The sequence below is a fragment of the Podarcis melisellensis genome, assembly GCF_964234715.1.
Source record: "Podarcis melisellensis genome assembly, chromosome: 6".
Taxonomy (NCBI): Eukaryota; Metazoa; Chordata; class Lepidosauria; order Squamata; family Lacertidae; genus Podarcis; species Podarcis melisellensis.
The window spans coordinates 7,998,232-8,015,415 of NC_138538.1; the positions used below are offsets into that span (position 1 = coordinate 7,998,232).

General features: G+C 44.2%; 1 protein-coding gene across 2 annotated transcripts in view; it reads left to right on the forward strand.

Moving 5' to 3' along the window:
- The window catches only part of CHRNA4 (cholinergic receptor nicotinic alpha 4 subunit), a 75,115-nt gene extending 60,293 nt beyond the window's left edge, over positions 1–14,822 (forward strand). For both annotated transcript variants that reach the window (XM_081916883.1, XM_081916884.1), the window contains one exon: positions 14,495–14,822. In XM_081916883.1, the coding sequence (XP_081773009.1) occupies positions 14,495–14,620 (126 nt within the window). In that variant the 3' untranslated portion in view covers positions 14,621–14,822. The remainder of the gene's footprint in view (positions 1–14,494) is intronic.
- Positions 14,823–17,184: the final 2,362 nt, after the last annotated feature.

Genomic DNA, 17,184 nt, shown 5'->3' on the forward strand with positions numbered 1-17,184 from the left:
AAGAAATAGAAAACCCATCAACTGCTGTTCTCGCTTTGCAGTCATCATAATAATAGAACTAGTCCCATTCATTGGAAGTCACACAATAGAATTTGTTCTGTGTTGCTTCCCCCCTGATTACTCATAAAAGAAGCAATCTTTTATTTTTCTTCTTTTCCATTTTTACTTTTTTATTTTTGCTGGCTGGGGGAAATCTTGCCACGCATTTCTCATAAATATCTTTCATAACGTTATTGAAGAAATCATTATGCTGTTATTGTTTCCCTGATCCCACACTTTCTTCTTTTTTCGCTGCCTTTAATTGGCAACATAAGGTTGGGTGATGAAAAATGCAATATTCAGGTGCCTGTTTTTCCTAGCCTGTCGATGCCTCTCCCTCGTGTGACACATCGTGGCGCTTGGTGTTGCAAAGGACAGGCCCATTGCACGATTAATACAACAGAATTAACAACAACAACAAACAAACAAACAATCCAGTGTGTGAGTGAGGACTCGAATTGGAGGGAAATAACTTACCACCGGCGGCCTTGAGTTTCCATCGACTTTATTTGGGGAAAGAGAGAGAATCCATAATATTAGAATGCTTGTTTCGTTCTTGGGTTGCTTCTGAAAAGGGAAAATTGCTTCTCTAGCTTCCAACGCCACAGGGGCTAAAGTGATTTCCCCAGAAAAGTGTCTTGAACTCTGTCGGGTAAGCCTGCGCTGGCTTGTATAAATGTTTTGCATCAGAATTAACTCAATGCTTTCCCTACCTCTCAAAAAAATCAACCCTTTGCACCAATGCAACTCAAATTTCACCCCAAGAAAACTACATTCTGAAATTTGTATGGATTGTGCAAATTAGGAAGCACATAAGAAGCCAGTTTATACTTTTCAGTGTTTTCCACTCTGATTTGCGTTGCAATCAGGTGTGAGGATGTGGTGGCACTGTGGTCTAAACCACCGAGCCTCTTGGGCTTGCCGATCGGAAGGTTGGCGGTTCGAATCCCCACGATGGGGTGAGCTCCCATTGCTCTGTCCCAGCTCCTGCCAACCTAGCAGTTTGAAAGCACACCAGTGCAAGTAGATAAATAGGTACCGCTGTGGTGGGAAGGTAAACAGCATTTCCATGTGCTTTGGTTTCCGTCACGGTGTTCTGTTCCACCAGTAGTGTTTTAGTCATGCTGGCCACATGAGCCGGAAAGCTGTCTGTGGACAAACACTGGCTCCCTCGGCCTGAAAGCAAGATGAGTGCCACATCCCACAGTCGCCTTTGACTAAACTTAACCATCCAGGCTTCCTTTACCTTTACCATTACCTGCAGACAGGTGTCTTTCTCCACTTTACCTAGAGATGCCGTGAACTGAACCTAGAACCTATAGCATGTGCTCTGCTGCTGAGCTGCATCCATTCTTCTGTAAATAAAGCAAGAATCTAGTCCTCATGGTTCTGAATTAAAAGCTGGTTTAAATAGGAACACAGGAGGTGGCCTTCAGTTGAGACCACTTGTCCATCTAACTCAGGATTGTTGAGACCTGACTGGAAGCAGTTCATCAGCATTTTAGGGAGTGGGCACTCCCAGTCGTGCCTGGAGACATCAGAGACTGAACCAGGAGCATGTAGCATGCAAATCATGTTGAATATATTTGACAATATTTTGCAGAATATATTTTCTGTGGGTTTGTATTGCTTCACACTGCTGTGGTATTTTATGAGAAGGCAGTATAAACTGCTCTTCTTGTTGTTGTTGTTTAGTCGTTTAGTCATGTCTGACTCTTTATGGACCACAGAACGCCAGGCACTCCTCTCTTCCACTGCCTACCACAGTTTGGTCAAACTCATGCTGGTAGCTTCAAGAACACTGTCCAGCAATCTTCTGTCGTCCCCTTCTTCTTGTGCCCTCCGTCTTTCCCAACATCAGGGTCTTTTCCAGGAAGTCTTCTCTTCTCATGAGGTGGTCAAAGTATTGGAGCCTCAGCTTCAGGATCTGTCTGTCCTTCCAGTGAGCACTCAGGGCTGATGGATGGGTTTCAGAATGGAGAGGTTTGATCTTCTTGCAGTCCATGAGACTCACAAGAGTCTCCTCCAGCCTCATAACTGCTCTTAGGAATAAATAAACCATGTAACCATCCACCGAGACACACTTGGCTTAATTTCACGTTCATTTTGTCTTGGGGCATGGGTGTGTGTTGGGGAACCCATCAACCCCAGTTGGCATGTCCAGTGATCTAGAACGATGTGGGTTCTAGTCTAGCAACACAGGCAGGATCATAAATTCCCAACCCAATCTTAAGGACAAGCAACTTTCTCTCTGTCTCTCTTTTTTAAAAAAAGGAAAACTAAGATTCTCGAGATGCTGAACTCTGTGTTTGTTCACTGGGACCAAAGAGGACACATAGCCTGTCTAATATCTGAGTGGCAGACATTAAGCCTGAGTTCCCAACTCCCTGGGAAATGTTGGGGATTTAGTCTTGTCCTGCATAATAAATGGAAGCAATCCATCATTTGGAGAGGAAATGAAATGTTCTTGTCTGAACTGGAAATAGGACAGGTTGGCTTATTCATCCTGTGCACCTTTGCAGCCATTATGCTTGAGCACCAGAATTAACTGGCTGTAGAATGGCTTTTCTCCCCCATTACAGGAAATGATGTCGTCCTTATAAAAACAGCTTGATGGCATCTGACTCTTTAAAGGCAAGGTTATTGGGCTTTTTCAAAAGAAGAAGAAGAAGAATGGATCCATACAAAAGGCTATTGGGACAAAAAGGCAGCATCAGTATTATGTGGAAACGTTTATATAATTTAGCCGAGTTTAAATGATCCCCTGTTTGAGTTTATGCAGCGACAAGTGGGTTGCTAACTCGTTTGAGTCCTATCAATAATGATACCTTCCTGGTTGATATCCCTTTCTGTCCCTCTTAAAGAAAACACACATGAATCTGAATCATATTAACATAAACTACTTTACTATCAGATTCATTCAGGTTTACAGAGTTGTTCCTGAAGGCAGGCTTAGGTTACATAACAGATAAACTATATACTAGATAGTAGTGAGTCGTGAGAAGACTGCATCCGAGCAGTTACCAGTTAACACTCCTTGCAGCACCGACCAACCAGCATGGAGCCAGTGTGGTGTAGTGGTTAAGAGCGGTGGACTTGTAATCTGGTGAACTGGGTTCGCTTCCCCGCTCCTCCACATGCAGCTGCTGGGTGACCTTGCGCTAGTCACACTTCTCTGAAGTCTCTCAGCCTCACTCACCTCACAGAGTGTTTGTTTTGGGGGAGGAAGGGAAAGGAGATTGTTAACCGCTTTGAGACTCCTTAGAATAGTGATAAAGCGGGATATCAAATCAAAACTCTTCTTCTTCTTCTTCAACCAACCAACCAACCAACCAATTGACAAAACTGCCTGCCATATATAGGCAATTAGTCCTCTCTCGGGATGTTGGACTTGACTGACAGCTTTATATCCCACATATTAGTTGTACTCATGCGGGTGGCACTGTGGGTTAAACCACAGAGCCTAGGACTTGCCGATCAGAAGGTCGGCGGTTCGAATCCCCATTACGGAGTGAGCTCCCATTGCTTGGTCCCTGCTCCTGCCAACCTAGCAGTTCGAAAGCACATCAAAGTGCAAGTAGATAAATAGGTACCACTCCAGCAGGAGGGTAAATGGTGTTTCCGTGCGCTGCTCTGCTTCGCCAGAAGTGGCTTAGTCATGCTGGCCACATGACCCAGAAGCTGTACACCAGCTCCCTCGGCCAATAAAGCAAGATGAGCGCTGCAACCCCAGAGTCGGTTACAACTGGACCAAATGGTCAGGGGTCCCTTTACCTTTATTAGTTGTACTCAGAACAGACCCATTAATGACCGGCCTAGTTCCATTCATTTTTATAGGTCTACTTTGAGTAGGACTTAGTCAGCTGCAACCCAAAGTTTCCTAGATGCCCTTGATGCTTGTCTGCAGTCAAAACCAGAAAACAATGTCAGAGCCAAGATAAATGCTACTGTCCACCTCTCCGTTTTAATTACTGGCATGTGTGAAAACTGATCATCCTTTTGGCCCTAACAACTAATGGGGGTCACCTAACAGCTTTTAAGCTCCCAAAATTATTTGGGGGAGGCCATGGCTGCTTAAAGTGGTGTCAGTGCTCTGAATGTATGGGGTGAACATGGACCTGGACTCCCCTTGGTTATTAACATTTTTTCTTTAACCTAGAAAGTTTCCCCTTTCCCCTTAGAAAATGAGCCTTAGAATTGCTATTTGCACAACAGGAGGAAATATCCAGGTGTTAAGTGAGCATCCAAGCCAATTCCTGCCCCTCCCTCTATACCAGCAGTTGCATTTAGCTTCCATTTAAAAATGGGAAATACAGCCATGTATCTCCCATCATCTCATCTCGTCTAACTCTCAATCCCCATGAATTCAGTGGGATTTACTTTCACATAAATATGCATAGGAAGGATTGGTCTGAAAGGGGGGAATTTAACAAGCCATCACTTATCAGGATGAGCCTGGCTTTAAGTTCCTGATCAGTATTCTGCAGAAGCCTCACTGCCACAAGGGGAATGTGGTTGTATTAAAAGTAAGTGGTTCTTCTAATTGAGTGCTTGAGGTTTTTTGTTGTTGGTGTTGGTGTTGTTGGGTGTTTTGCTTTTGTTTTTAAAAAGAAAAAAACAAAGCCAGAAGACAGGAAGCAATAAGGTAAAGGTAAAGGTACCCCTGCCCGTACGGGCCAGTTTTGACAGACTCTGGGGTTGTGCGCCCATCTCACTTAAGAGGCCAGGGGCCAGCGCTGTCCGGAGACACTTCCAGGTCACATGGCCAGTGTGACATCGCTGCTCTGGCGAGCCAGAGCTGCACACGGAAACGCCGTTTACCTTCCCGCTGGTAAGCGGTCCCTATTTATCTACTTGCACCCGGAGGTGCTTTCGAACTGCTAGGTTGGCAGGCGCTGGGACCGAGCAGCGGGAGCGCACCCCGCAGCAGGGATTCGAACCGCCGACCTTTCGATCAGCAAGTCCTAGGCGCTGAGGCTTTAACCCACAGCACCACCTGTGTCCCCAGGAAGCAATAGGGTGTTCCAAAAATGGCCTTGTGCAATTGAGATCTGCTAGGGACTAGTGACTTGGGTTTGTTTGGGTCTGTTTCTGCATACCCTCCAACATTCCTTGGATGAAAATAGGGACATTTCTCACTCCCCCCTGCAACTGACCCTCCTTGACCCCCTCCCCATTTTTTGTCCCCATCCCCATTTCCTATCAGAAAAGAGTGTCACCACCACTTCACCAATGGGACACAGCACACACACCCTCCGCTGTCCTGGGAAAACCCCTTAATCCGGATTTAGTCCAACCACATGTGGGGAACATCTTCCCTAGCTGAAGGGCTTGAGAGAAATCCAGACGATAGAGAAAGAGCAGGGTGGGAACGTCAGCAGTTCAGTAACGAAGCAGGAAAGGACCTCTGAGTTTCACTCAAAAAAATCTCATTTATTCAGCCCGCTGCATTTGGATTACAACATTTGTCAGTGTTTATTTTCTGTTTGCTCTGCTGAAACGCTTTGCAATAGGGCACATAGAAAATACAGAGTTGCTTTGCCCCTGATGAAGTCTGTAATCAAAACGCATTGGGCTGAATAAATTGGCACTCTGATTGGTGTCTCTTAAAGGTCCTCTGGTCTTCCATTCAAAATGGCTTCTACCCAACATCCCAAAGCTCGCGTTTGACCTGGATACTTGTATAGCCTTACCAGGTGGGAGAAGGCCAATGGGTTACCTGAGTGGATGGAAATCGCTGTCCCAGGAGTCTTGTGTCTCACTGGAGGCGAGTCCAGACCCAAAGGTTCTTGGTTCTAGTCCTGGTGACTCTCAACTAGAGATGGATGAGAAAAGTGATTCAGTTCACATTTAAAGGTGAACATGTGTAAGTCACACTTTTCGAAACAACACACAAAGTGAATATCAGCCACACTTTGAAAACAGCACTTTTCTGATTTTTGCAATTCTCCAGCCGAGTGTACAAAAAAAAATCACGTGCTTGGGTAAAATGTGTGAATAGATGCATATATTGGTGAAACTTACATAGTGAAATATGTCATATTAGAAAACTTTGCCTTGCAAAAATGGGTTTGCTAGGTAACGTCACATACAAAAATGTGCAGATTAGGAGCATTTTGCACTAAAATGCTGACGAATTAAAGAAAAGCAAGCTGATATAGAAATGTGGAGAATTAAACTTGAGACTGGAAAAATGAGAAAATGAAACTGGCAAGTCTATCCATCCTCAGTCCCATCATTATGCTCCTAATTGTATTCAGAGTTTTCATTGGAGGAAATTGCTTGCGAATAAAGTAAATGCTTTCCCTCTGCTCCATATGCCAACTAACATGGGGTCCCCTGAGATGTAGAAGACAGATCCCCTGTTAGCATGTCTGACCATGGCCCACCAAGACTGTTCATCTGCCATTTTGTTGGGGAGTCTTCCTGAATGCTGGATTTTGTGCAAAGCTGCTTATACAAAGAACTACAGGAAGGGGAGAAATGGACAGCAATTTGAAAAAAATGTATACAACAGCACGCTATGTAGGACCCCATGAGGGAGGTGTTTTCGTTCTAGTTTTTATTGGTAAACTGGTTTCCAAAAGATGGCTGAGATACACTGGCTGCAAATTGGGTACTGAGCTACGTTCAAAGTGCTGGAACTGGTATGCAAAACCCTATACCAGTGATGGCCAAACTTGGCCATCCAGCTGTTTTGGGGCTACACTTCCCATCATCCCTGACCACTGGTCCTGTTAGCTAGGGATGATGGGAGTTGTAGTCCCTAAACAGCTGGAGGGCCAAGTTTGGCCATCACTGCCCCATACAGTCTGGGGCTAAGATTATCTCACCCTTTAAATACCCAACTGATCACTGCTCTCTGCCAGAAAGGGCATCCTGCAGGTGCCATCTTATCAGGAGGTGCATTCCAAAATCACAAGCCTTTAATGTGGTGCCACCTACCCTTTGAAACTCCTTCCCTTCTAAGCAGAGACTTTTATCCTGGTCAGTTCCCCGCTCCTCCAAGTCTCATGAATAAAGGGCCGAGTTCCAGACCTCCAAATCAAGTTAAATTGTAAGCTGTTCTTTTGAAATATAAGTAGCTCTTTTTCTCCTCTGTGAGCTGATTTCTCCATCCTAAAAAGTACTGGGGGGGGTTTAATTGCCCCCCAGAGAACATGTCTAGTAGGCTTGATATTAATTTAATTTGACTCTTGGGGAAACATGCAGACATTGATGAAGTTAAATAAGCATGGATGTAAGAAGCTGAAACCAAATTCTGCCAAAATTTTAGTCAGGTCTCGTTAGAGTCATAGACATGCCAAGTCCACCACTTCAGTTTTATCAATCGATGACCCACAGTGATATCTTCCTGATGTTTATTCGGAATATCCTTTCTTGTAACTTGCAGCCATTGGTTTGAGACCTACCCTCCAGAGCAGGAGAAAACAAGCTCGTTCCCTCTTCCATATGACAGCCCTTGAGATATTTGAAGATGGGTATCATATCCTCATTGGCTTGATCCAATAGGCTCTTCTTATGTTCTGACCTTGAAGTGGACTTTGAAACAAACTAGGACCCACTGAAGATCTCTTACTATTAGTGATGGTGATGGAGCCTTTGAATGGAATGGCTTATATGGTCTTACTGAAATTCATTGTTTTGAACTAGGGTGGCCCTTTGTCCTGCTTTATAGATGGCAGTCCTTTATCAGAAGGGCTATCCAGCTCAAGTAGAGAGGGTTGGAAGAGCTGTGAAGTTGCCCATCCATAGTTAGAACCTGGGCAGGAGACTGGCACAAACCTCACCTGCTCACAGTCTTCCTCACTATGGTGAGAGCTTTGTAGTAAAACAGCTACTTTGAGATCTTGTATAGAATGTCCTGGGAGATTGAAGTGTTCTCCTACTGGTTTCTCTGTCTTGTGATTCCTGATTTAACATTGTGTATGCCATCAAATGCCAACAGTGTCCTTCAGCTCTCTATATTGGACAAACAGGCCAGACCTTACGCCAAAGAATAAACGGACATAAATCAGACAAAGATCTCAAAGTAGCTGTTTTACTACAAAGGAATTTCAGAAATAGACTGGAAAGAGAAGCTGCTGAATTGCAACTTATCACCAAACTTAAAACCATGGAGACACCTGGTCTGAACAAAGACCTTGGATTCTTATCTCATTATACATGACAAAGCCATTTTTCACCTTCTCACCCCTTGCTTTTTCCTGTAAGACCTATTGCAGTCGTTAAGAGTCGTCAACAGGCTCATCACAGCCATCTGAGTAATACCCCTCCCCACCTTCTCACTATATAGAAGGGTCTGGAAACTTCTGTTTCAGTGTATCTGAAGAAGTGTGCATGCACACGAAAGCTCATACCAAGAACTAACTTAGTTTTTCCATTTTTAGTGTTACACTGAGGTCTGTCTCTTCTTGCTATTTTGTGTGTGTTGGTTTTCTGGCTTTCTTTGTTTTGTTTTTGTGACTGTGTGGAACCCAGTTCAGCTACTGATTGATTGATTGATTGTGTACATTGTTTATTGCTTTCAGTTTATAGATTGATGGTCTCGTTAGATAGTAAAAATTATGTTAAATGGCTGTTTTAGGGGTTGTTTTTGAAAGTCTAGAATGGATTAATCCATTTTGCATTACTTTCTATGGGAAAGCACATCTTGCTTTTGGAACCTGGAAGGGAATTTGAGAACCAAGGTACCACTGTTTTGGAAACTGGGGTTTATGCTCATCTGTGTCCTTTGTGGAAGGGGCAGTTCTTAAGCTGCTGCCCTATTTTTGCACTTGTAACTTGACAGCCTATAATAAGAAACCAGAGCACGGTTTTTTTGGTAACGATTTGCAAGCAGAGCAAAGAGGGGAATTTGCCAGATAACTTAAGCGCCATAAATAATTCCAAGAGCTGATAGCAGAATCACAACATGCTTCACTCAGACGTTAGCACCATCTTGATGTGACATAATTTTTCCTGGCATTTTGAGATTTGAAGAAGCAGCAACACTGTGGCATGGTAATAATTAATGTAGGAAGCGAGGGTGACGGATGATTTTACACAGCCGCTTTTGTGGTAGCTGTCAAGCTGGACAGAATGACAGATCAGAAGACTGGTTATGTGGATAGCAGGGGCTAATGCTTGGGATGGGGCTTCTTAAAGGGTGAGAGCAGGACAAATAGCTTGTGCTCTCTTCCCAGGATGACGTAGTAGTTTAATTCAGGTAGCTGTTTCAAGAAATTTTGAACCCTCTTTCCAGTTTAGAATTTGGGCATTCTTTACTGTCTTGCGGGTGGCACTGCGGGTTAAACCACAGAGCCTAGGGCTTGCCGATCAGAAGGTCAGTGGTTCGAATCCACGTGATGGGGTGAGCTCCCGTTGATCGGTCCCTGCTCCTGTCAACCTAGCAGTTCAAAAGCATGTCAAGTGTAAGTAGATAAATAGGTACTACTCCAGCGGGAAAGTAAATGGCGTTTCCGTGCACTGCTCTGGTTCACCAGAAGCGGTTTAGTTATGCTGGCCACATGACCCGGAAGCTGTACGGCGCCTCCCTCGGCCAATAAAGCGAGATGAGCGCTGCAACCCCAGAGTCAGCCACGACTGGACCTAATGGTCTGGGGTCCCTTTACCTTTCCATTTACTGTCTCACTTGGGAACATAGGAAACTGCCTTATCCCAAGCTTGGCTGGTTCATCAAGCTCTGGCTGGCAGTGGCTCTCCAGGGATTCAGACTTGGGTCTCTCTCAGCCTTACCTGAAGATGCAAGGGATTAAAGCTAGGACATTATGCATGCCAAACAGATGTTCTACCACTGAGTTGTAGCCCTTCTGGGTTTCAAAGACATACTCTAGAGAGGTGAAGAAAATACAATTCAACCATAATGCTTCTAAACTTTAAAAATAAACTAAGAAGACTGATATAAAGAGAGTCCTGACCAATCAAACCAGTGATATATTTAGTCCAATGTCCTGTTCCCTACAGTGGCCAGCAGATACTCAATTTGACGTGCCCACAATCAGGTCATGAAGTTAATAACCCTCTCCCAGTTATTCTTCAGCAGCTGCTTTGTTGTTGTTTAGTCGTTTAGTCATGTCTGACTCTTCGTAACCCCATGGACCAGAGCACGCCAGGCACTCACTCCTGTCTTCCACTGCCTCCCACAGTTTGGTCAGAATCATGCTGGTAGCTTCGAGAACACTGTCCAACCATCTCGTCCTCTGTCGTCCCCTTCTTCTTGTGCCCTCCATCTTTCCCAACATCAGGGTCTTTTCCAGGGAGTCTTCTCTTCTCATGAGGTGGCCAAAGTACTGGAGCCTCAGCTTCAGGATCTGTCCTTCCAGTGAGCACTCAGGGCTGATTTCCTTAAGAATGGAGAGGTCTGATCTTCTTGCAGTCCATGGCACTCTCAAGAGTCTCCTCCAGCACCATAATTCAAAAGCATCCATTCTTCGGCGATCAGCCTTCTTTATGGTCCAGCTCTCACTTCCATACATCACTACTGGGAAAACCATAGCTTTTACCATATGGACCTTTGTTGGCAAGGTGATGTCTCTACTTTTTAAGATGCAGCAGTTGCTAGTCAATGCTATACTGCCGCTGAATCTGGAGGTTGCATAGAGCTATCATCAATTGTAGCCATGGATGCCCTTACTTTCCTTTTTCCTTGGATAGGCAATTGACAGCATCAACTGGTTATCAAAGTTTTAAAAAGAAGCATCAGAAAACTGTAGTTAAAATGTGGCACCCTCAAAGGCATGCTAAAAAAAAAAAAAAGGTTTTAATTGCTCACTGGAAAAAGGAGCTGAGTTGAAGCCAGGTGGACTGCCCTTGGGACGGCATTTTATCACATTGAAGCTGCCACAGAGAAGGCCCTGTCCTTTGTGTCCTCCTGATAGTACAGAGAACCAGAGCAGTTGACCTCAACCCTCATCCAAGTTCATATGATGGCTCCATCCCATGAGCCTAGCCAGAACTCCACAAAGCCTGGAGCAATTACAGGTTTGTCCATTCCAAGTCTTGTTCTGTACCAACAGGACAGAGGTCACAGTCAAAGGCCAAAGGCAATTTATCAATAGATATATTGATTGATTTTATTTGTAGAGTTGGAAGGAAGCTGTCAGGGAACTGACATCGGAGCCAGAAGTGGAGGCAGGGCTCCCAAGCGATGCCGGAGAAGGGCCAAGCAGGGAGAGAGCGGACTCATCGGCTGGGGAAGGAAATCAGCGTAACACCAGGGATAAAGGGGGGTGGATGGGGGAATCGGAGAGGGGGCTCCAGGACTCTTCGCCGGAGACCAGCGCGGAGAGCACAGGTCCTCCGCTACCCACACCCACCCTGCGCAGAAGACTTCCGCGCAGGGAAAGTAGGCGTAGACTTGGCATCAAAGAACTTCTTTGCTGGAAGAAGTTCAAGAAACGCCCACTGACGGATCCTGCTAGCGACTGAACAGCCACGAAGTGAAGGGCTGTCCAGCCAGGAAAGGTTTAACCAGGCAACCTAGCCAGGAGTGGCAGCAACTTACGCACGAGCAACTCCATATAACCATTACAGAACCACTAGGATCATCTAGCTCAAACCACTGCAATGCAGGAATCTTTTGCCCAATTTATGACCCTGAAATTAAGAGTCTCGTGCTCTACCAATTGAGCTATCCCAGGTGATGTGTATGTGTATCACTATTCACCAAAATTACCAGAGCCATTTACAACTATTTCACATATAATCATACCATAAGAACCACATAAAATGTTAAAATCTGCAGAGAGTTTCCTCAAAGCCCGCGATACATTAGCTGGAAAGAAACTCTCTGTTGATAGTATCATAGTTCAGTGACATTATAGAGAATGTATGGGAATATTCCCAGAATTTGTTGTTAATATTAAAAGGCAATGCCCCCGCCCTTGTATGTGGTAGGATTCCATTATTGGAGCAATGTTGTAACAGCAGTTGAGAACATTGTCGGATATAAGATCCCATTAAGCCCCACACTTCTTCTGCTTCGTGTGCCTAAAAATAAAACACAGGCATTTCAGCCAGTAACTTGCTGATCTCTCCCCAAATTTCATTAGAAAGATTTAGGAAACAAAGGCAGCTCCCAGTATTGAACAATGATAGGCAGAATCTGTGGCTTATTGTGCTAATAGCAACCATCTGCTTTCTTTTGAATCACCCAAGAGAAATGGTCATTAAGAAGTACTGGCCATAGTTTCACATTACTTCAGGCACAATCTAAACTGTACGCTTTTTTTTAACCTTTTTTGAAAAAAATACAATAAGTAAACAATATTTTTAAATATAATGATGATGATGAACTGAGGTTCCTCCTTGGGCCAAAGATCTGAGCAATTTTGAGTAAGGAAGGCTTGGAAGAAGTGGCAGTTCCCCAGAGGATGCCAAACATCTTCAGTCAACACACCAAATGCTAGATGGGAAGAGACTTTTGGTCAATAGAACTGAATGATTGACAGCGATGTAGCAAACTTTTTGCATTTCCTTAAGTGTATAGAAGGACAGCTGGGAAATATGTAACTGACAGGATGTCCCTAGGTAGAACTATTCTTTCTTTTCAAAAAATGCTTTGACTTTTTCATGGCTGGAATATCTCTATATCTATCATCTATCTATCTATCATCTATCTATCTATCTATCTATCTATCTATCTATCTATCTATCTATCTATCTATCTATCTATCTATCTATCTATCATCTATCTATATCTATCTATCTATCTATCTATCATCTATCTATCTATCTATCTATCTATCTATCTATCTATCTATCTATCTATCTATCTCTCTCTCTCTCTCTCTCTCTCTATCTATCTATCTATCTATCATCTATCTATCTATCTATCATCTATCTATCTATCATCTATCTCTATGTCTCTATGTCTCTATCTCTAGCTATCTCTAGCTATCTCTAGCTATCTCTAGCTATCTATCATCTATCTATCATCTATCTATCATCTATCTATCTATCATCTATCTATCTATCTATCTATCTATCATCATCATCTATCTATCTATCATCATCTAGCACAAATACAAGATGGGTGACACCTGGCTTGAGAGCAGTACATGTGAAAAGGATCTAGGAGTCTTGGTTGACCACAAACTTGACATGAGCCAACAGTGTGACGCAGCAGCTAAAAAAGCCAATGCAATTCTGGGCTGCATCAATAAGAGTATAGCATCTAGATCAAGGGAAGTAATAGTGCCACTGTATTCTGCTCTGGTCAGACCTCACCTGGAGTACTGTGTCCAGTTCTGGGCACCACAGTTGAAGAAGGACACTGACAAACTGGAACGTGTCCAGAGGAGGGCAACCAAAATGGTCAAAGGCCTGGAAACGATGCCTTATGAGGAACGGCTAAGGGAGCTGGGCATGTTTAGCCTGGAGAAGAGGCGGTTAAGGGGTGATATGATAGCCATGTTCAAATATATAAAAGGATCTCACATAGAGGAGGAAGAAAGGTTGTTTTCTGCTGCTCCAGAGAAGCGGACACGGAGCAATGGATCCAAACTACAAGAAAGAAGATTCCACCTAAACATTAGGAAGAACTTCCTGACAGTAAGAGCTGTTCGACAGTGGAATTTGCTGCCAAGGAGTGTGGTGGAGTCTCCTTCAAAAAGGCTCGAGTCTTATAATTCAAAACTTGGGAGCTGCTGTTTGCTAGCTGGCAGCAGATCCAGCAATCATTAAACAAAAGGTTCTCATACAGGGAGTTGTTTTGAGTGACTCTTATGGCTTGTCTCTGATTCATAGGAGACAAGATGTCATAGTCACCCAGAACAGCTCCCTGTGGTGAACCATCATCAGATCTACCATTAGGGTTATAATTAGGTTCTTCAGCAACATCTGCTATGAAGACGAAATACGGAAGCAGGTTAAGTATCAGTAATTATCTGGGACAATGTCTGACAACTTTCAAACCCTGCATTGCCATTCCAATTGATATTATTATTATTATTATTATTATTATTATTATTATTATTATTATTATTATATTTTATATATACTCTGCCCATCTGGTTGGGTTTCCCCAGCCACTCTGGGCAACATACAGACAAAAGGCAAGCTCACACATCCCACTCATACTTGCAGTAATGGACTGTATTTGATACTTTTTTTGTCCGAAGGTTTTCAATGGGGTGTTGTTTTTTTATTGATAACCATCCCTGGATTCTTTTGAATGAACTGTGGTTTTGAAACTCAATCAATCAATCAATCAATCAATCAATAGGATGTCATATAAGGCAAGGCTCCCCATGACCAAAACCAACCAACCTTGGGTTTGCCTACCCACATTGCCAACTCTGGTGGCAGCTCTGCCTTAGATGACCTCACCATCACACACAGAAAAGTCTATGTGCCTCTTGGCCAACCAGTAATTGGCAAACACCTACAGCCTTTCTTCCTGCTTTCTGAATGTACAGTAAGTGTCCTTCCTTCTCCCCCTCTCTCATTCCAGGTGAAGGAGGACTGGAAGTACGTGGCAATGGTCATCGACAGAATTTTCCTCTGGATGTTCATCATTGTTTGCTTGCTGGGGACTGTGGGCCTATTCCTACCTCCTTGGCTGGCAGGAATGATCTAGGATCCAAACAACTCCGGAAAGGAATCCGTCGCATCCCATTCAACCGATTCCAATCCACCTGGAAGGGGCAAAGCTGAACGCTGGAGAAGGCTGCTACGAACGATTTGCTGTAATGTCTGCGCATGAACCATTCCTGGGGAGCTCCAAGGATGCCTTCCAAGGTTGCATCACTTGCCTAAGCCATCTTCATCTTCTATATCTCTTTGGGGGCGGGCGGGAGGGGTGGGGCTGGTCAATTAAAGTTTATCCATAGCATGACGGCATCTGTTGTCATATATACTCCTGAGAACACAGCTGTGTTCCTTTAAAGCAAGTGCAAATAGAGGCACTTAACATAACGGACTCAGTCCCTCCTGGCAGGTCAATGGAGAAGTTTAGCACTGGCTGGGTATTGAGCTGAAGCTCTTCAGAACCAAACAAGGTCGAGTGAAGGGTCTTGTTGAGGTGTGTTTGAATAACCGGCAAGGAGCGGTGGAGGTGAAGAGGATAGATTTTTGTCAGAGGCACGCCTTGGTGGAAATGAAAAATATGAATTCAAGTTCTCCTGATCTTCAGAGTTCAGTTTCGTAATGAAACTGAGCAAACTGGAGGAAAGACGTACCACATCTGGCCACCACTGGACTGTACATCTTGGCTGGTCCATATGATCAGAAGAGACACCTGGTACAGCTTTTGCTGGGCCAAACCACATTAGGCTGCAGGTGGGGGAATCCCATCTTTGCACACTTATTAAACTACCATGCCTGGAAGAAGGGTTGGCTCGAACCCTTCTTCCTGCCTTTTTAGTTTTTTGTATTTGCAGGGAGCTTTGTTTGCACTGCAGGAATGTTCGGATCCTCCGCTGGCAATGTGAAAAGGAATAGACAAGCAAAAGCTTCAGTGTGCCGCTCTTGAGATCGGAAGCATCAGCTTTGCGGCTCTGAAGCAAAGGGAAGATAAAGTCAATGGGAGAGGAAGCTGAAGCTCAGAGGCCCACAAAGCTGCAGGGTCCCCGTTTCTGGCAGTGTCAGCTGGAGTTATACAAGTTCACAGAGCGCTTTCCTCTGTCTTGCCAAGAATGGGGAAGCCCCTTCTTCCTTACACAGCATGGGCTGCTCTGTGGGAGAGCAGCTAAAGTAGTTAGAAGCAGCATCCCATAACTTTGCTTGTAAAAGCATTTGCTGTGTTGCTTCCATAGAAAGACTTGGGGGATCCAAAATGGTACTGACAATACCTTTGAGCAGGAGCAGGCACTGGGATTGCTAAGATCCCCTCTTCGTAGCCAGCAAGGAATCCTGTTTGACAAGAAACCATTGTACTCTGCCAACATAGTGGAGCAAAGGCACCAGGTGCCACAGATTGCATCTAATCTGTTCCTCCCCATTCCTTCCATTTGTTTCCAAAGTGTCAGGTGTAATTTGCATAATACATTTCACCAGTACAAATCACATTTCCTAGGTGCACAATGTGGATTTCCACCCTCCGCCCCCAGTGCAGAATAAATGCAATCAGGAATTGAAATGGAAACCTATCTATTAAGAGTCCTTCGCTATGAAGATTAGGGCTGGGTTTCAAAATCACGATATATCACCAGACAAACATTGTGATAGAATGATACACATTATCACAATATCTGAAATAAGGATGGAGCTATGTAGAGGCATTGGCTGGCTTCACAATTTTACCCACATTGTGATTTTGCATAACACACATCCCATGATTTGTGATATATTGCCGGGTCAAAAACTATGGAACCAATATCGCGATATGCTCTTCAAACCAGTTTTGGGTGATAGATTGATATATCACCCAGCCCTAAAGAAGTTGCAGCTTAAACTCTTGGGTCAAGCCATATTTGATGGGTGGGTCTGGTGGAAGGGGCATATGCATCCATATAATCCATTGTTCACCACTGTTGGCGCATGAGTAGGGTTATAGTGATAGAAAAGGGGGGTGGATTTCCACTGCTAACATGCGTGGCTTGATCTTCTGTGACGGAGCATCATGTGGGTCCTGCACTTCCTGCTCAAACAAAGCTCAGTCCATGCCTGCTTGGTCTTTATCTGGCGGTGTGAACTCAGGTTAACACTTAAAACTTTTCAGATGACAAAAGCAAAGACGGAGAAGAGAATCCTTGAAAGGGAGATAAGAATGCGAGGATGACTCCTCCAGACTTTTCCCTGTGATTCTGGGCCAAATCTTTCTCGATTAAGAGAAGCAATTGTTGAAGCTTCATGAACAGACTTGAAATAAAGGATTTCTGAGTAACTGTAGCCTTGTGTCATTCTTAGAGTTGTCTTACTTGAAGTGGGAGCCCCAACAAGGCTTCTATCAAAGCACTGGACTTTCAGGAACTGGTGGGGAGAGCATAGCTCAGAAGCAGAGCTTTGAACGCAGAAGGTACTGAGCATCTCTAGAGAGGGCTGTGAAGACCTTCTGCCTGAAATCTTGGAGAGCCACTGCCAGTCAGTGGCAACAATATTTAGTTAGGTAGACCAATGCCCTGCCTCAGTATAAGGAATCATAGAATCATATAATTGTAGAGTTGGAAGAGTCATCTAGCTCAACTCCCTGCAATGCAGGAA